The sequence below is a fragment of the Ornithodoros turicata genome, chromosome 2 (assembly GCF_037126465.1).
Source record: "Ornithodoros turicata isolate Travis chromosome 2, ASM3712646v1, whole genome shotgun sequence".
Taxonomy (NCBI): domain Eukaryota; kingdom Metazoa; phylum Arthropoda; class Arachnida; order Ixodida; family Argasidae; genus Ornithodoros; species Ornithodoros turicata.
This window is the reverse complement of record NC_088202.1, coordinates 55,403,415-55,423,750: the sequence shown is the minus strand read 5'-3', so window position 1 is coordinate 55,423,750 and position 20,336 is coordinate 55,403,415. Positions and strand designations below refer to the sequence as shown.

The 20,336-nt window shown below is 43.8% G+C and overlaps 1 protein-coding gene across 4 annotated transcripts; it reads left to right on the top strand.

The window, feature by feature from the left end:
• Nucleotides 1–8,151: 8,151 nt before the first annotated feature.
• On the top strand, nucleotides 8,152–20,028 carry LOC135383511 (uncharacterized). Of its 4 annotated transcripts, none has more exons than XM_064612937.1 (11): nucleotides 8,152–8,192; nucleotides 13,065–13,262; nucleotides 13,325–13,585; nucleotides 13,800–14,836; nucleotides 15,213–15,305; nucleotides 15,372–15,458; nucleotides 15,522–15,599; nucleotides 15,677–15,766; nucleotides 15,848–16,065; nucleotides 16,557–16,716; nucleotides 19,431–20,028. In XM_064612937.1, the coding sequence occupies exons 4-11, from the start codon at nucleotides 14,734–14,736 to the stop codon at nucleotides 19,580–19,582; spliced, it is 981 nt and encodes a 326-aa protein (XP_064469007.1). In that variant the 5' UTR covers nucleotides 8,152–8,192; nucleotides 13,065–13,262; nucleotides 13,325–13,585; nucleotides 13,800–14,733; the 3' UTR covers nucleotides 19,583–20,028. The 4 variants fall into 4 exon arrangements, with proteins under 4 accessions (XP_064469007.1, XP_064469006.1, XP_064469008.1 ...); XM_064612936.1 differs by lacking the exon at nucleotides 8,152–8,192 and adding an exon at nucleotides 10,527–10,587; XM_064612939.1 differs by lacking the exon at nucleotides 8,152–8,192 and having other exon boundaries at nucleotides 10,911–13,262; nucleotides 13,800–13,972; nucleotides 14,744–14,836.
• The last annotated feature ends 308 nt before the right edge of the window (nucleotides 20,029–20,336 follow it).

Genomic DNA, 20,336 nt, shown 5'->3' with positions numbered 1-20,336 from the left:
AGGGTCCTATCCACCTGTCGCTAAACATAGCGTCCAGCCAGGAACAGGAACGGCGGCATGCGTGGGCTGGGGCGCCGTCGTGCTGATACCACGTACTACATCAATTTGACAAAGGCATAGCATAGAGGTAGTCGTGCATGACGTTTTCAAGCACCTCAGTCACATACCTGGGCCTACTTAGGTGGCCGTCGAAGAAGTATTTTCCAAGAATCTGGTCTCCGTGTATTCTGCACCACACATTAAACGACCATTGCCATTGGTGTTTATTGGACAAGATCCAGTGCGGGCTTATGGGAGACCAGTAATGTTGGTTCTGAGTGTTCACGTTCGCATCGCGAGAAAATCGCGCCTCGTCAGTCCAGATGGTTTTCCACAGGAAGCTTGGATCATCCTCCATAGTGGCAACTGCCAAATTGGTGAAGGTTTCTCTTTGCTCATAGTCCGTCTCTATCAGATCTTGATGGCGATGTTGACAGTAGGGATGATGCCCGGCCTTATCCAATATGGTCCACGTTGTTGACGGAGTAACACTGACTGCATCAGCTGTGGAGCGTACACTGGCGTGGGGGTTGGCGTCCACATGATCCAGGACTGCAGACGAGGTGTCCTCAGTCCGTGCAGATGGGGCTATGCTGTACGGCTTGTCGAATTTCCCGAAGTTAACAAGGTTCAAGAAAACGATGTTATGGTTCGGTGATCTGGATGTCGCCTAGACGGAAATTTCTCGGCGTATATTCTTGCCGCCGTGTGGGAATTCTTTTGTGGCTCCCCAAAGGCAAGCACCATTTCTGCGCGTTCCTCGTTGCGATAGGATGCCATCAACATCACTGAAACAGTACAAATGCCTCCGGGACTCTTATTTATCGCAAGGCAGTCCTCACACCAGTAGCATCCAAAAGACGAACCACAAGTCGAGACATGATACTATCCTCCTCACAGTTCACTCGCCCATGACACGGGTTTGATAACCCGTAGCGACAAATAACCATTCAGCCCGCGATTGAAAATTCAAGACCAGGTGGGCCCATTGCTGAGCTTAACGCTAACAAACATACCTGAGGCTGCCATATTTAAAGCGTCATGCGGTGCAGATGTAAACTTTTTCAGCAGTCCATGAGTCTCGTTGAACGTGACAATTAGCTCTTAAACTAGAGTTCCCAAAGAATCAGTAGATGTTGCATCTATCACATGTTATGAAATAAGGAGATCCTGGGCATAAAATGTAGCGAAATATACTACCCGAGATAATTCCACGTTTTTCATTTTACTTCTGTCTGTCCCTTTTGAAAATCTAATGTGACAAACGATCTAGGCATCTCCATTTCTTCCTTAGCACGCCATGCTTGGTACTTGATTAATGCTTGTTTCCATATTTAAAAGATAAAGGGTACACATTGATACGCAGCACTTAAATTAAGTGCGTTCTTTTGGTAGCTTTGTACCGTTTGGTAACTGAATGCGCTCTAGCGTGACTGCATGCTGCTCATGGGAGACAGTGCGAACTGGGTCGACTTCGCGGCAAACGATGCCCATATTTATCTGAAAGCTTCTCCGTCCTGCTTCTGCATGATTATTTCTCACGTTACACCTACACAGCTCAAACCTGGGTCATACGTCGCAAACCTTAGTTTTTTGACAAAAAGGGTGAGTTACACACACACTATCTCGTCTCCAAAACGCACATACCGTTCCTGGTGTCGCGCGTACGAATCCAAGAAAGAATGAGTGAAACGTTTCGACACTGTCATGGGTGCATAGCTTTTAACGGTTCTGCGCTTTCTCTACAGCTTCGTTACAGCGAGACAAAGCAGTAACTCAAATGTTCACATCACATGTACCTTCCCTATTTGGGTAGAATGGTCATGCATTCGTTCATTAGTCTATCCAGAACTTCCTTCTTTGGGACTGTTGGGTTCTGCGAAAGGATTGAGTGGAGGAGTAAGTCACACTATGAAGGCTAATCCATGTATTTTCATACTTTTTCATAAAAAGAAAAAAATGTGCACAAGGCCTCATCCAATGGCAACGCTACCCATGTAAACAGCAGCCCACATTTGTCTTGCACGAAATAGTTTTATCTCCATTGGCAAGTGATTGTAATTATGTCGATAAAGGCGCACTGTCTGGCCCATCCAATGACACAATTGCAATCCTGTTTACAAGTTTGGTAGGGAACGAGAAGCCATATCAAACCCTCGCTTGCGACTGTTCCTTATCTTACGTCGCCGCCCGCCACCAATGCGAGCGGATGAACACTAATTTTAGAGCAGGATAGTTCAGCGAAAGAGCGCATTCCTGCACTGCTCTGTGCAAGAAATTTGTAAACCGAAACCAGTTAATTACTTGAAAAAATCACTAAGTGGCAATCCGATTTTTTTCTTGCAATATTTTTCGCTGAAGGTCCCAATGCGTAAAATAAGCGTGCGAAGTAAAGGTTAAAAGTTAAGATGTCTATCTAATTACTGAGCGTATGCAAATGAGCCACTCACTACTCAGTTCATGGTCGATGTCCCAAGGATCTTTACTAAAAAGAAACTTCTTCGATAGCGCCACCTGTTCACGAATTATTCAGCCGGGGGATTTTCGTGAAACATCCCGTATGTGTCCATTGCCCTGTTGGTTTCTTTGTAGAAATTCAGAGAGTGGACCGAGGAGCAGTTATTTTCTCTGCTGACTTAAGAGAATTTGTGTGTCGTTTTCCAAAGCAGGAAATAGCAATCCGTGTTTATTTTACGTGAAATAGAAAAATGCACTTGTCTATGCTGCAGAGGAGGTGATATCCCTCTACATGAGTCCTGACCTGCGATGATGGATTGTCCAGATGATCGTGGCCTCACGCTAGGACAGTGCCGGTAGAACTGGCTGACAGTGGCGCGCGCCAGCACAGGCACGTCTTCATCGTCTTCCACGCGCCGCCACATCACTCCTCCCCTCAGACGCGGAGTGGTGTAGCTGTTGAGGTCCGCGTCGATACGTGAAGAGGAGAAAGAGTGGCGACACCTGGAATAGGGACAACTGTGCTTGGCGTCTTGTTCAGCAAGCGCAGTAGCAGCAGAATGGTTGGTGCGGGTAAGCGCTGACCGGGTGGGTTCCAGGGGCGGTTTCAAGGCAGTTAGGTTGAAGTAATTCAGAGAGGGGCGACAGAAATGTGACCGGTTCGTGAGCACTGAGCTCGTAGTGTTGTTGCCAAGGAGACTGCAGGGAGGACCATCGTGCAGCACGGGGAGACAGGAAGTAAAACTCACTGTCGCCTCCGTGCGTGTCCCCGGTGGAACGTTGGTCCCGGGGCCTTTTGACTGCATCTGGACGAGCTGCCAGTGTCTTGTATGGATGGTGGGGCGGGCAGGGTTCTTGGACCGCTGGTGTAGCAGATGCGGGTGGTGCCGTCAACAATGGCGTACCGTGACCGCTACAGGAGCGTGATGCTTGGGAAGGTGCCGCTGGTGGAAGCCCGAGGAGTGCCACCACGAAGCGTGTGGCGACGTGACGCAGGGTGCGAGACCATGGCAACGTGAGCTGGGTAGAACCATGGTGTTGAGCGGCCGGGCGTTGCGATGAAGTTCGTTGAGTGAGCCGCGGTGAATTGACGTAGTCGCCTAGGGGTTGCTCGGTGCACCGGACCTACAGGGATGCCTTCGAATGTGGTCTTGCAGAAATTTGGGATGGTACCGGGCTGAATTACGCCGAACATGGTGTTCGTTGTTCGGGTCACCAAATGTAGAGGAGATGGTGTTCCTCTATATGAGTCCTCACTGGTGATGATGAAATGTCCCAGCGGGCAGATGTGCGCAGCCTCACGCTAGGACGGTGCCGGTAGAACTGGCTGGCAGGCGCAGTGGCGCGCGCGAGCACAGGCACGTCTTCATCATCTTCCATGGGCCGCCACAATACTCCATGATGTTCTGTCGCAGGCTTAAGCCTTTTCCCCGATGAGGAGTGTTTTGTATGCGATGTCACATATCTGACTTAGTTAGCAGTGCCTTTCTTGTTGCAATTTTTACCAGCCACTACTATCTTGTTGTTGTCATCTTGATTTAGCCGTTGAGTTTCGTAGCGATGGGCGGTGACACTGCGATTAGGCCTGAGCGCTTTGTCTTGAGTCTTTTCCCCGCCGTGTCTTGTATGCACTGTCGCATGTCTTGATTTGTTAGCAGTGCCTTTCCTATTGCAATTTTCACCCGTAAAAATTCAGCATATATCATATATCATAATATGCAATATATGTCAGAATATAAATGATTCTCCCTGCTCGCTTAAGGGAATTTGTGTATCCTTGTTCTGTGCTGTATTGCGCAGGGACAATGCAGTCGTGTGTGTTGCATTATTCAATAATTTTCTTTTAGCAGAAATGGGTTCTTTTTCTTAGTTTATTAGCGTATGCTTCGGTTTTTGAAGTCATAGCTAATCGAGCAAAAGTGCATGCAATTTCTCGCAGCTCTTTACTTCTTTCACTGCTTTTGCGCAGAAGAAATTCGTGCCGCTTGGTACAGCTGAATAGTATTCTATCAGGAGAAGTGTCTTTGTTTGTTTGCTTGTGTATTCACTTTGCTCAATATGTCGATGAAGTAAGCTGTTTGCAGGTATGAGTATTTCAGCAGAAATGCTGGTATCCAAGCGCAGGATAGAAATTTCTATGAAGCACGTCAGCCTCAGTGGCTTTGGTTAATTCATTATTTTGGGTGTGACTCTGCCTCATTGCAAGACAGGACGTGGTAGGCTGAAAGAGAAGCGAGAAGAACTTGGAGCGCTTGATTGATTGTAATCTAAGTAATAGTGAATTATATTATAGAGCAGTTTCCATAGAGAGTAGAATTTTAAGACTCATAAAATTATGGTTGAGCTTATTAAGAGTATAAAGTGCTTTTTGTTAGAATTTTTTAAACTGCAGCACAAGATTGAAAATCATTAAGAGTAGGATAAAGAAATTTACATAGTGATGTAGACAACATATTCCTGGAACCTTCATATAAAGACATCCTGTTTAGTTCTCGGTTCTTCGCAAATGGAACTTCCCCCCAGACGTCCATACGCTCTCTTACTCGTTGTCGTTGCAGGTGTAGCCTCAGAGAATGAGAATATGAGCATAAAAATGGTTGCACGTCGCACATTACATAAGCGTTGTAATGATGTTATGTGTGCCAGGGCCTCACTTATTATTTTAGAGAGCAGTGGTAGCAGTTTTCATAATGAGTGAGGACTTTATTGCTGTTGTGATTCTTATGATTGAAAGTAGCAAGGGTGCTTTATCAGAAGTCTTTGGCGCAAAAATGCTTAATTGCTATGATCAGACCTCATGCATTGTGTTTTTGTGTTTGTTTTCTTTGTTGTTGTTGAATTTTAATGTAGGAGTAAATACCATTTAGAGTAGGACAAAGGAAATAATATCGTGATTCAATAAATAATAGGAGTGTTCATATACACTCGTTGCCACTCTCTAGCGCAGCTCTATGCGTCTTCAGACAGGTTGTGATGACGTCATGCAGTGACTATGTTTCAGGTGTCTGCAGCATTGCATTGACCATTAGTGGAGAAAAAGTGTAACCTCAGAAAATGGGAGGTTCGCTGCTCAGTGATCGATGGTGTGCATCTTCCTGGACGGATTTGCGATGAGGACTGTTTTTGAATAAGTGGAGTGTGTGTGGGTTTAGAAATAGTTTGATGTTGGAGAGTCTGTTGTCCACTTTGTTCAAGTGTTTCTCTGTGCTTGCTTTCCTTTTTTGGCTAGCAGTCGTGCGACTTTTCCTCTTGTGACAGTGCTCGTCGAGCAATGCTGTGACGTGTCCAGATATGTCCTGTCTTATGATGCATGCTTTCCTTTTGTTGACGCATGTAGTTCAGTATTTTTTCTTTTTTGGCAAGAAAGATTTTTCTTGAAGCAGTGTCTTGACGATGACGACCCTTGCTATTAGTGCTGCCACACCCCTTGATCTCGACAGAAGTAGAGCTGTCATGGTTCTTAATAATTTCGCGATTAAATTAGTGAAGAAAGTAATCGCGAGGGGGATTGATGTGTGGCTTTAATTAAGCAGGAAATAAACATTATTATTAGGTTGCCTGCCTGGCTCTCGGATGGAACGGACCTGCCTCACTGAGTTCCTCGTTAGTAGTCATTGATGGTGGTTCTTGTTAGGATATTTTGTTCTTTCTTGATTTTCGTAAAACTATCTAGTCATTTAGTAAGTCTTTGGGATAAAAATGCTTAATTGCTACGATCAGCTTTCATGCATCGTGTTTTGCGCTTTTCTGCAATAGTTGTTCTGTTTCTTATGCAGTTATTATAGTAGAGTAAAGGAAGTAATCTTGGGATAGTGATTCAATAACTAATAGGTCTCCTGTTAGAGTGCAGCCATACGCGCCCTTGCACCATGCAGCTGCATGTTTTGGACACGGAGTGATGACGTCATGCCGCAGCTTTACTGTTTCAGGTGGACTTTGCCGTAACAGTTGCGTTGGGCATTAGTGGAAAAAACAGTTTAGCTTTTAGACAATGGGATGACATCACGACCAAGGAGCAAGGCCCACAGTGGGCGCAAGGATTCACTTCTCTCTTGGCCTCTTGCAGTACGGACATGTTACTGGTGGATCGCACGCATTGATTCTATTCGTAGCAGTTGTGTTGGCTGTTAGTGGCTGTTACACAGCCTCAGTAGGATTCAGTTTGCCTCTCAAGGGGTACGGATGTGTGGCTCGTCACTGGTGCGTGGTGTGCGACAATTCTGGTGGATTTTGTTGCCAAGCAGATGTACCTCGTGTGACAGAGCTCATTGAGCAACATCCTGACATGCCCTGACCTGTTCTGTCCTATGATACATGCTTTGTTGATGCATCTGTATCTCTCTCATTTTTGGACAAGAAAGATTCTTGTTGATTATTCTTGTCTTGCCGATGACGCTAGTGCTGCCACACCGTTGATCTGAACGGGAGTAGCGCTAGAGTGATTCTTAATAATTTCCCAGTTAAAATTAGTTCAGAAAATAACTGCAAGAGACACAGATACATGGCTTTTAGAGGAGAAAAAAGCATTATGATTCAGTTCTCTGCCTGCATCTTGGATGGAACGGACGTGATAACTTTGTCCCCACTTTGTTTGCGATTAGCAGTGACGTGCCCGTGCATGTCGGGTGCTGGTTGCTGTTCCTATCTGTGTATCACCGCCATTTCCTGCCTTTCGCGAAAGCTGCCTTGGCCTCGGGAACGAGATTAGCGCTGGCATGATTCTTCATAACTTTGTCATGAGATTAATTCAAAAAGTAACCGCTAGGGGTGCAGATGCATGACCTTTTGAGGAGAAAAAAACAATGTTTCAGTTCTGTGCCTGGCTGTTGAATGCAACGGATGCATCGTTCTGCACTCCTTGTGACTATTGTTATGGAGGGCTCATTTGTTGTGTGCCTAGTCCTTTTTGTTGTTAGCTATTGATGGTGTCCCTTGCTAGGATATTTTACTCGTGCTTTCACAGCAGTTTGCATTCCTCTGTCTCGATTACAAGTGTTTTTCTCATTGCTTGTCCAGAGCTGTTCTAACCTGCCCGGGCATGCCATGCCATCAAACCTTACATCCCACCACGTTCAGAACCGGTGGTCACAAGAAGGGCGGTGGCGCCACCTGGTGTGATGCTTTGCAACTAGGTAGTCACCTGTCTCTGTAATCATCGCCCCATGGATGGTCAGCAGCCATTCCGGGCCGCTTTCTTCAAGATGGTGTCGTTGATCTTCAATTCAACTGCTTCTCTCCACTGTATTTTCATCTATATCTTATTTTTATGACCACTGGTTGCCGGCAACACACAGGGTGGTCTGGACACGAGTTAGATGCTCCCCGATTAGTGTGGTGACTCACTGGATGGTCCCAATTACTGTGGGAGGTCCTAATTGCTAATTAATTGCTAATTTAATGGTGTCCAAATCCCCTGTGTGTTGCCGGCACCCAGTGGTCACTCCCTACTACTCTTACGGACGCCATCCAGGATAGACGGCCGTTTATTCTTTTAGCCGTAGAGGTAACATACCTAGTGTGGATAGCGCACTATATAGCGGTACACAGCAGTCGCGCTCGGGGAACCCTCACACGTTCTAAGCCTCGTTTGAGCGGGTATTCGCAGAGTCCTACGCAGGGAGAGAGCAGTTCTTGGTGCAGTGGAGTTCGGAAGACGCTGGCTATCTTCATCTGTGCTTCGAAGAAACGCATGGAAGGTACGTTGTCCACTAAAGCATTACTTTCCTTCGTGCCGTTATCCCGTACGTAACTCACCGCAGACTTGGTCCGTTGCATGGCTACGACAAGCACGAACAGCAATCCTTAACGTGATGTGATTTCACAGCCAGGAGTTGGTCGTGAAAGAACTGTGGTCTGAGGCTGGAACAACATAGAAGGGACAAATACATACAAAGCCTCAATTTGCCTAAGAAATTAACGATGGAAGATGAAAGTCACTGAAAGGGTTAGCCAGCTGTAGGTCTCGAACACATCTTCTGGATTGCTGGTCCAGGGCTCTACCAATTGAGCTAAGCTAACACACCTTCTCAGTGACTTCCAGGGTGCGTCATCTGAAGGGACAAACCAGCCACTCTCTCTCACTCATCCTCCTTTCACTCTTTCATTTTTGCTCACTCATACACACATTCATACGACGGGATCCACGCAGGCTGCAACTGTTGAACATGAAAGAACTGGTGTTCTGAGGCTGGAACAACATAGAAGGGACAAATACATACAAAGCCTCAATTTGCCTAAGAAATTAACGATGAAAGATGAAAGTCACTGAAAAGATTATCCAGCTGTAGGACTCGAACCCACATCTTCTGGATTGCCGGTCGAGGGCTCTACCAATTGAGCTAAGCTAACACCCCTTCTCAGTAATAATTAATTAATTTTTCCTTAATTTCTTAGGCAAATTGAGGCTTTGTAGGTATTTGTCCCTTCTATGTTGTTCCAGCCTCAGAACATCAGTTCTTTCATGTTCAACAGTTGCCGCCTGCGTCGATCCCGTCGTATGAATGTGTGTATGAGTGAGCAAAAATGTAAGAGTGAAAGGAGGATGAGTGAGAGAGAGTGGTTGGTTTGTCCCTTCAGATGACGCCCCCTGGAAGTCACTGAGAAGGTGTGTTAGTTTAGCTCACTTGGTAGAGCCCTGGACCTGCAATCCAGAAGATGTGGGTTCGGGTCCTACAGCTGGCTAACCTTTTCAGTGACTTTCATCTTTCATCATCAGGAGTTGGTATTGCACTAGTTCTAGTTTGTCCTAGTTTGTTGAAACAGTTATACGGGAGCCAGTTCATGTGACTGGACTTCCGCTTCGATGCCAATACATGCATAGTCTAGTCTGTGTGAAACGCTAGAGGGAACCAGTCTGTGTGACTGGTCTTCCACTCCAATGCCAATACATGTGAGATGTCTGGCATTGGCAGTTCCGTGGGACTACCTGGGTCTTTCAGCAAGACGGGCGTAGCACCTGTTCGTCGTTTTTAGGGCGATGCAGTGTTGTTTTTGTAACGCTCTGCAACGTCAGTATGATAACGATGATAACGATCAGTATGAAGATCTGTAGAAATGCAAAAGCAAAAAGAAGAGAGAAGTAATATGAATGGTGGATATTATACCGGATAATGCTTTATTATTACACGGACTCCCCGTTGGTGTTACCACGGAAATATTGACGTAATATGGGCAAAATGGGCTTGCCAATATTGGCAGTCCATATTGGTTCAATATGGAGCCCGGTTGCACTCCCCATATTGGTCCCATATTCGACCAATATCGGCGTGCTGCTTGGGGAGGTACCACTTTAGGGGCTGCCATTGGAAACGTCATCCCTTACCATGCAGGGAGGAATAGACTGTAATCTGAGGAGAATGTAGCGAACTATGACTATAGGTCAGGGTGTAGAAGAAGAAGAGGTGAGGGAGTGAGAAGAACATTCGGGAATCGGTTTGGAGCAAGTTCTGATGCTCTCTTTCTTAACGTAGTCAACCTGTGTTGACATTACAACAGATATTCAACATAATTGACCAGGCCGGTGGTTGAATTGAGGCTGCTATGATTTATTGACTGATAAGAAGGTCACTGCTGTATGACGCATCCAGCATGCCTTCTCAATACGTCATGACCCAGATAACACAAAACTTCCCAGGGACATCCCAATATAGTTCCAATGTCCCCTGTCCCGAAACGTCAGTCCCTGTAATAGCCTTCGGACGAAGTGTATAGGATACGTTTCACAGTCGCGAAAAGGATCCAGGGTCGGAGCAGCACAGGACGTTAGCATCGAAATCGACACCATAAAGATATTCACAAGGCGCGCCCTGGTGAGAGAACGAAACGGCGACGTTTGAAGCAACGCCTATTAATTCCAGAAGTCGATTCAAAACGCAGTGTAACTTTTCAATTAAGCACTGTATTTCATCGTAACTGGCATAACAGTAAAATATATGCAACTGATAATGTCGAGCTGACATTTTTTACGCGTACGAGAATACCGCTGAATGACACAAGTCTCCATTAGGCGGGAAACTACGGGTAAACAGACGGTTCCTTTGTTCTTCGTTCGTTCGTTATGTAAGTCGTACACTATGGATATTGCAGAAGAAGGTAAGATACATCATATTTCAGTAGCTATAGCTTATATTTGTAACATATGAACCGCTAGCATTAATAGTTCTGCTTAGGCAGCTCTATCAATTCTGTCGTTAGAGGTTGTTGTCGGTGCTGCGCGCCGTTCTTTTGTGTTGGACTGTTGTAGGGGTGTGGTATTCGTTGTGAATTGCAGCACTCGCAGTGCCATCCTTCACCGCGCTGATGTCAAGAAACTGGACAAAATCTACCCTTCACAGACGTGTCTGGCAAAGTGTCGATGAAAGTTTAACACTATGTTTAGACTCTCACAGGGGGAATTCGGTTGAACCATCGCCGGCCCCCCAAATTCGCAGTTCTCAGTGTGAAATAGTTCAGCCGCTGTGTCATGTGCAGACAGCTAACGAGGCCCAACACTTTCTTGGCGCTGCAGCGTATGATCTCGGATCGAATGAGGGGGAAGCAGAACAGGTTCAACAAAATGTCTGGGGCACCTCATATCCAACGGAAAGAGATGCTCCATTTCTAGAAAATCCTGTCATCGTTGACGAGTCTTCCCAAAGTTCTGAGAGGAGCAATACGTTTGCTGAAGAACTCAAAGCATGGGCATTAAATTCCACGATAACTCATACCGACCTCACAGCACTGCTCAAGCTTCTAAAGAAACAACAATCTTTGCCCTTTTTACCTGCGTGTGCGAGAACGTTGCTCCAAACACCACGATATGCTGCTGGCGTTAAGGTAATGGGGGATGGCAAATACTGCCACTTTGGTTTGGCAACAGGGCTTCAGTATGAACTGCAAGGACTTCAAACTGTCCCTGATGTGATTTCTATCAATGTCAACGTTGATGGCCTGCCACTTTCCAAGAGCACAGCAGATCAGTTTTGGCCCATTTTATGTATTGTTACAAATTGTGGTCAAACTTCTCCTTTTCCTATTGGAGTGTATTACGGAAAATCAAAGAACGTGTGCCCGAACACGTTTCTTGAGCCATTTGTATCGGAACTTAAGGAGCTGTTGGAAAGTGGGGTTTCAGTAAATGGCACAACAGTGGCACTAAAACTATCAGCTGTGGTGTGTGATGCTCCTGCAAAAGCCTACATTCTTGGGATCAAAAGCCACAATGCTTATTTCAGTTGCTCAAAGTGTACAACTGAAGGTGTGTACCAGCAAGGCCGGATGTGCTTTCCAGAGCTTAATGCTGAGGTTATGACGGATGAGCAGTTTCGTAGTGGTGCGAATGAACATCACCACGTGAATGAGACAATTCTAAAGGAACTTCCTATAGATTTGATTAGACAAATCCCTCTCGATTTTATGCATTTGGTCTGCTTGGGTGTTATGCGAAAGCTACTGACGTTGTGGTTCAAAGGCAACAGGGCCTATCGCTTAGGAAATAACACGAAAGACCAAATCTCTCTTTCTTTACTCAAACTGCAGCAGCATGTATGCTCAGACTTTTCCAGAAAGCCGAGAACTCTAACAGAAATGGACAGATGGAAGGCAACAGAATTTAGAATGCTGATATTATACACAGGCCCAGTTGTTTTTCAGTCCAGAGTTCCAAGCAATCTGCTGTCCAATTTTATGGTTCTCCATGCAGCTATAACCATTTTGTGCAGCCACAGACTGTCCCAGGTATATGCAGATTATGCAGAGAAGTTGCTTCTCCATTTTGTTGAAGTGTTTGCTGTGATCTATGGTAAGCACATGGTATCCCATAATATCCACGGTTTAATACATTTGACTGATGATGCCCGTGCACACGGCCCGTTAGACACATGGAGTGCCTTTCCTTTCGAAAACTTCATGCAAACCTTAAAATGTATACTACGGAAACCAGACAGGCCGCTGGAGCAACTATATAATCGGACTATGGAAAGGCGGAAACTACCAAAACAGTGTCAAAGCAGTCAGTCAGAAATACTGTGTTCTGTGAACCACACGTCAGGTCCTCTGCCGTTGAACTGTAGTGGTGACCAATTCAAAAAAGTTGTTGTACCTAGCATGTTCACCCTGCGTACACACAAGCGAGATAACACCTGTTTGTTGCACGATGGCAGAATCATCTGCATTGAGAACTTTGTGCGCCTTTCGAACACTAATGATGTGCTTGTTATTGGGAGGCAGTTTTTGAACACTGGTGATCTCTATACTCATCCGTGCCGTTCTTCACTGTTCGGCATATACACATCTCGCTCGCTTTCTGCTCTGTGTTCCTGGCCATTAGCTGATGTTCGTCAGAAATGTATCCGGTTACCATTCCGAAACCAATATGCCATCTTCCCCCTTGTTCATTCTGTGCAATGATGTAGCCAAGTTGATGTGTGTGTGTGTGTTTGTGAGTGCATTTGATCAAGTGACTGTGAATGTGCCTAGAGTTGGACCAATTAGTTACCAGTGGTCTGCATCCGATCAAAGGTGCGCCTTCAGTGGGACTACGTCATGTTACCACACACAATTATGAACTGATATATCGGTATGTCACATAGGTTCACCCAAATATTGGATCGTAAAGTTTCCAGAAGAACGAAATTCTATTGCCATCGTACATGCTACCTGGATGCAGAATGGCAAATGTGCTTGGCCTAATGAGAAGGACCCAAGACGTCTGCAGCAAATAACTATGAAAGGCCTGAAGCCACAGAGCAGCTGGTTGACGTATGACTGCACTCGGGTTTTTGCTTTTGGTATGATACCATAAGTGTATTCAGTTGTCTAGTATTTGTTGATTGCATCCTATATTTCTCAGACACATATGATGCCGCAAGAAGAAAGCTGGCACAAGCAGAGGATACGTCAGACCTGTGTAGCGAGAACGAATTAGGTAGAGGGAAAAGAAAGAAAAAGCGCAAAGTACAGAGTGAAGAGGAGGTAGAAGACAACGAATTGCCTGCATTTTACCCAGATGAACTGAGCAACAGCTCTGGGGATGAAGTCTGTACGCCAACACCACGTTCACTTCCAACGCCACCACAGAGACCACCAACACCACCTCGCTCTGCATTCTTTGGTAAAGTTTGGAAATGCATATAGCGTTCGCAATAATGAGATTCGTCATAAAACTTGTAGTATAGTGTCCTCAGTATTATAACATATTCCACTCCTAACTTGCAAAGTACCGCTTAATGCTTTTATTAAAAGTGGGCACACTTTGTTCTGCTCATAGCTCAGTAGAAATGTCGTTTTGTACGCGCATAAAGGATGTAGTCCAATTGTTTTAACAGCTACAAGCTCCAAAGGACCTGCGCATGGAAGTGGGAATTTCAGCGGACACACTGCGACCCCTGGCAGCACCTACGGCAATGACGGTGCATTTCCGTCACAGAGTACAAGTCTTCAAATGCACGATACAGAAAATTATACAGTAGTAGTTCAGGCCAGTACAAACTTCAAAAAGGTGCAGAGAAAACCCACATTTGTTGTAAGATTTTTTTTGTGTGCGTACGATTAATCTAAAATGGTCTTTGTTCACTTAGGCAAGACTGTAGTTACAGGAATTTTTAATATGCTTCCATCAGGAAAAGGCCTTTTATTTGCACGTGTCAAAATAGGATAAAAAGTGACAAGGAATTTTCTGCTACCTTCTAGTTCCAAATATGGGAGCAAAGCAAGTCACAATAATTTAGGTTTACATTTGCGAAACTCAGTACTGGAATTCTAGCATAAAGCCAAGAGGTTATTTAAAATGCTTCTCATAGTTGAAACTATAGGGCTGAATCACTGCAACAGCTGTCTTTCAGCAGTGCTAGAAGCATTATCGAAACACGTTTCAAAACACAGCACAATCCTAAATTCATAAGCTATTTGGGAGTACTTAATTCTTGTGCATATTTTGGGCACGACTGAATTTCCTGCCTTTCTCTTGTGTGCAACTCGTGGATATTGCACTCCTCTGGCACGTGAAGATTACTAAATTACTCTGCTTTATTACAAGCTGCTGTTGCTGACCAGGCTTCTGACATTTGTGTGAACTGCCTGTCTTTTGTACTTCAAGGGCCGGTATAATATATTGCATATAATTGATTGTCGATATACTACTCTGTATGCATAATCAATTATATGTACCGTGATAGTGGATCTTCTGAATTGACATAGTCTTTTGCATGGAGGGTGCTTTCATTTTAAAATGAAATAATCTTCTAGTAAAATTCACATGCCATGTTTGTAGGTATGTATCCACAGATGGGCCCAAGTGCTACAAAGGTGACAACAAACCACCAGTATGTCCCACGTCAGGGAAGGCTGTACCAGGATTTGCAAGGTAGGCTATGTTTTTGCTCATGACATGCAAATTCGTTTCATGTGGTTTTCAACCTTCCCCTCTGCCCCTATTGCCACGCATTTAGATATCCCATTTTTCAAAGTAGAGGCGTAAAAATCGGTGAACAAAAAGGACCTGAGACAAGGAAAATATTTGTATCATGTGGTCTTCTTGTCCTTCCTTGTCCCAGATTCTTTAGCCATTCAATTATGCAGCAACTTGTCATTGCGCTGTCACTTCTGCCTGTAGTAAATAGTAGGTTTGATAAGGCACCTAACCCACCGCCCACAATGCCATTTTATGTACTGTCACGTAATTCTATATTTTGTGTACTGTGCTTTTTTTTTCGCAAGAATTAATTTACCAAATTTTTCAGAGCGGCGACATCGCAGATGTGAAGTAGCACAGCAACAGCCCGCATCACGAACTTTGCACCCATCCTCCGCTGCTTGCAGTTTTTCACATCAGAGTATGATACAAGTCGCTATCTAAGAAATGTTGTAACCGCTATGTTACTTCTTATGTACTACAAAAGGTTTTGCAGCACATGAAATCCAGCAGGTAGAGCCCTTAGTGCAAGTACGACAGCTGGCTCAAACTCCTCAGTCAGGTAATCATTATGGTAAGGCTGTATTCACCGTTCTGTTAGAGCGGTACGTTGTTACAGACACATCACCACATGCAGGTGAAACACAACATATGCCACAGCTGTCACCTGCAGAAATAAGGCACCCACCTTCTAACGATGAATTACTACACCAGAGTATGTAAAAGCATTTGCACCTAGTGCGGTGTAATATATAATTTTATTTCTACTTATTGGTTCTATTATTCATTAAGGTTTTGCTAGCCGACAAGACGCTTCCAGTGCAGTCCAAGAGCAAACACCTGTTCGCAGAACTAGCCATGGAAGTGATGGAACTCATTATGGTATGTGAGTGTCTACTGTGAGCTCTATCGTTAGGAGTGGGAACATCAGGGCGCTAATTATACTACGCAATTTTCTTTCAGGATTCTATCAAGAAATATTAAAGCTCCTACACACGATGAGGCTTACGTTGCAGTCGCACACTGAGCACCTGCTGATGGTCCTTGAGAAGCTTAGTAGCAGGACTGCTACCACTGAAATGGTGCAACCTGACATCATTGACGAGCCTTTCAAAACAACGGAAGCGTTCTTACGTTTTGAGGAGGAACTGAAAGAAAGCTCTGAGAAGAGGAATCGGCTAGTAAGCACTATGCATTTCATAACAGAGCCATTACATGCCAAATGATAGCCAGCTTGTCTAATTAGAAAGTTAATTAAGACATTGCCTTATGCGTTTGCTCAGGCGTCCAATCCAGGTGTCTTGTATTAGCGTAGTCTAATTTAAACTCTATACATCTATAGTTTCTTTAGAAGACAATTTATAGTCTAGTATAGAGAACCAAGAATTTCCATGCAAATGTAGTTTTTCCTTTTTTGCTTGAATTAAAAAGTAAATGGCTACAGCACAATATTCTAGTCTCTCAGGATCACAGGACATTTTACATGATTTCGATGAAAACCTGATGCCGTAATATGCTTTACCTTCTACGAGGTTTGAAATGCTTGTGTCATGTCCTTTTTTTATGACTAGGAACAGAGTGCCCCTTCTCACCATAGAACCTATATGTATATCTTTGTTGCCTGCAGCATTGATGCAAGTATCTGTTTTAATACATTGTTTCTCTATCCCAGAAACTATTCATGAAGTTTGTCGGTGGTGCCACTGTGGGGGAGCGTACATTTAGAATTTTGTCACGACTGCTGTCCCCTGCCGTCGGTAAGGAGTTCAGCCTTCATGGAACAAAAGGAAAGCTGAAGTTCAGTGACCTACAAACCTGGAGGGTGTTGTGCTGTAGGTATCAAGCAGTGAGAGATAATGCCTGAAGAAGTAGGTGGGACAGCATGAATGTAACATTCAGCTCCAGGGCTACTGTGTCAGAGACATTGTTGCAGCTTATGCTGCATTGCTACTGTACTACTATACAGGGTGTTTCACCTAGCGTGATAAAAATTCTAACTTGCGACGTACTCTTCAAGAATACTTTTATCACCGCTCGGGAAAGCTTTCAACAATTTTCAGTTGCGGGAATTTATTATTTTCAATTGAACATTGAAAATTGCCAAGCGAACCTCACGTTTTTTACAGAAATATGAAGTCCTCCAGAGATAACCACAGACCCAATAAAAACTATGCACAGTATCGCAACAGAAATAATGTAAGAATGAGTGAAAATTACGCTTTACCCCCGGCTGCTCAATTTTTACAAAGAAAGGCTTGCGACATGAGCCTCTAGAGGAGGAAGTGTCCCCGCCTTTATTTGTTTTGCCTTCCTTGTCGTAAGACTGTTATTTAGTTTTCTTAGTGATAAGACTGTAGTCAACAGCATCAAGATCAAAGCGTGGGAAAGAAAGGTAAAAGAAGAGGCGGGGACACTTCCTCCTCTAGACGCACATGTCGCGCGCATTTCTTTGTGAAAATCTAGCAGGCGGGGCTAAAGCGTAATTTTCACATTTTTTAAAGACTACTGTTGCGATACTGTGCATAGTTTTTGTTGGGTCTGCAGTAATCCGTGGATGACTTGTAAAAAAGTGAGGTTTGCTTTGAAAAAAATAAGTTTCCTTGAATTAAAAATTGTCCAAAGCCTTCGCAAGTGGTGGCAAAACTTTCTAGAGGGTAATGGCCGAAAGTCCCAAATTCCTCCGGCGAGTACATCGCCAGTTAGAATTGTTTATCACTTCAGGTGAAACACATTGCATACTGTAACAATGTAACGGATATCTAGGCTAACATGGATCAGGGTACAAGTAAGACAGTGTACCATACACATATTAAAAATATAAGAGGTACACAGACAAGTGTGCTAAATCATGGTTGACATCAGTTTGATATCAATTGGGTTGGTTTCCTTCATGTGGAGGGCCGTGCATTCCGTACTACAGTCATATCTATTATACCATTTGCAGCTATAACACAGGAATAAGAAGCGTGGTTGGTCCATGCTTTGTTTCTATAGAAGGTGTGAAGAAATCCAGCCAAAAAACACTGCGAATAGTGGCTTTAAGCGAGCATGGACACTCAGTCCCCCACACATGATGTCTTCATGTTGTGCTGCTTTTCCTTTTAACCTAATTAAAAAAAAGAACTAACAATATTCATGGGGCCAAAGTGATCAATAGCATGTTCATAGCTTAATGTTGCTTAAGTGCCTTCTACTTCAGCTTGTCTGTGGGTTTTGCTTTATACAAAGAATATCGGTAGCAACGAATACATTTTTGCTCCTGAATGCTACTTTGTTCTAGTGTTGACTGTGGATTGTTGTCCAGGGCATGAAAAACAGGCATGTAGTCAGTTTTACAGAAAAGTTACTTCTAATGTATTATTGGTGCCTTGTGAGGAAATGTAGGTCAGAAAGTAATATAACTGTATACAGTGTATAGCAAGCCCGAAGTAACTAAGCAACATAATCTAGCTTCGACTGCACTGGCGTTATCAAGTGGGTGATTCCATCTCAACTCAGGCAGGGTGGTCCGGACACCATCACCGATTTCCCTTGAAAAAATGTATGTTGTACCGCAACACGCATACACACAGGAGCAACAAATATTTTGGCTCTTTATGCTGTGGTCCGCCCGAAAAAAAATTCCATAGAAATTGACTCGGCGACGGAGCTTTCTGACGGAACAACTTTGACATTTTATTCCTCGCTATCGGATGCTCCCAAACTATAGATTTTTTGTTTGCACAGTATGTCAGGTATATCGACTTTCAGCATGCGCAAACAGCACCGGTAAATTATATTTTTATCTTTAATTAAAAATTGCCAAAGTTGCAACAAAATTCTTATTTTGCTCATATTTGTCTTTACGCTGTCCTCCTGCTATATATGCCATCGGGATATATGAAGTACCACTGTGTATGTCGAAGCATGAACATGAATGGTCGAACGAGAGTCCAAAAAACCCCATTTTTGAAAACATATCTGTACTCTACACCACCTTGACGAAAGTGGCCAAGGTACAGACATGTAAATTTGACATCAATTCAAAGAGCACGCTTCGACCTACAGAGCGGTACCTCATATATCTCGATGGCGTATATAGCAGGAGCACAGCGTAGGGAGAAATATGAGCAAAATGTGAATCTTGTTGCCACTTTGGCAATTTTTAATTAAAGATCAAAGTAGAATTCACCGGTGCTGTCCGCGCACGCCTAAAATCGTTGTACCTGACATATTGTACAAAAAAATCTATAGTTTGGGACCGTCTGGTGGCGAGGAATAAAATGTCAAAGTCGTTCTGTCAGGAAGCTCTGTTGCCGAGTCAATTTCTTTAGGAATTTTTTTCGAGCGGACGACAACACATAGAGCCAAAATATTGTTGAATATTTTTGTATGCGTGTTGCGGTACAACATATATTTTTTCAAGGGAAATCGATGATGGTGTCCGGACCACCTTGCCTGAGCTGAGATGGAATCACCCAAGTGTTTTGCACATATCTTTTGGCTTTATTGGTTTTTCCACTTATATGTAAACCATGCACAGATATTCTCGAAATTCTTTTTCTAGATTCCTTGGCACCTGAAGACCAAGCAAAGGTTTCAAGCAAGGGAACCCTTAAAGAAATCGAGAAGGCTACACAGTCATGGCTGCGTCATGCACCAGAGTCTCACAGAAGGCAGCAGGCAAGACAAGCTGCGGAAAACGCAGATAGCTTGTGATACCATAACCTAAGAACTTTTTTGCAAACTGAAAACATTTTTTTCGTCATGCATCATTTGAAGCCCCTTGTGATACTGCGAGTTCTAACTGTGGCGAAAACTGTTTCAAATGTTGTTTTCGACCCTACATGATCTGTGATACTTTGTGATACCATGTGCTGCTAAGACTGCATATTAATCTTCCTGTTGTGTTTCTGTCGTGCATTACCCTTGACGTTTTATTACTGTGTGCAAAATACTATGACACCAACACGTCAGTTCTTTTTGTTTGTTTTTTCATACATTGCTGCCCGTTTGCGGAGTATATATATATGCAGATTACTGTTAAAATTCGAATTCAGCATTTATTTCCAGTGTTTTTAGTAGTTTATATATATATATATATATATGTATGTATGTACGTGTGCGTGTGTGGGTAAAAAGGCTGATATATCAGATGGCTACTCTGTTGCAAAAAAGCAAAACAAATGAGACGTGGACAACTGATCAGAAGGAAGTCAACAAAAATTTGTTTACTTAGTGGTGAATTTAGCACGAAAACTACAACACGCTATGATATTTAAAAGTGGTTAACTTTTCGACAGTGGCATTGTCTTCGTCAGGACAAAAGTGTTCGAAATTTAGAAAATTTATAGCAGTTCTATTCTGACGAGGACAGTGCCACTGCCAAAATGTTAACGGCCTTTAAATGTCTCATAGCATGTTGTAGTTTTCGTGCTAAATTCGCCACTAAATAAACTAGTTTTTTTTACTT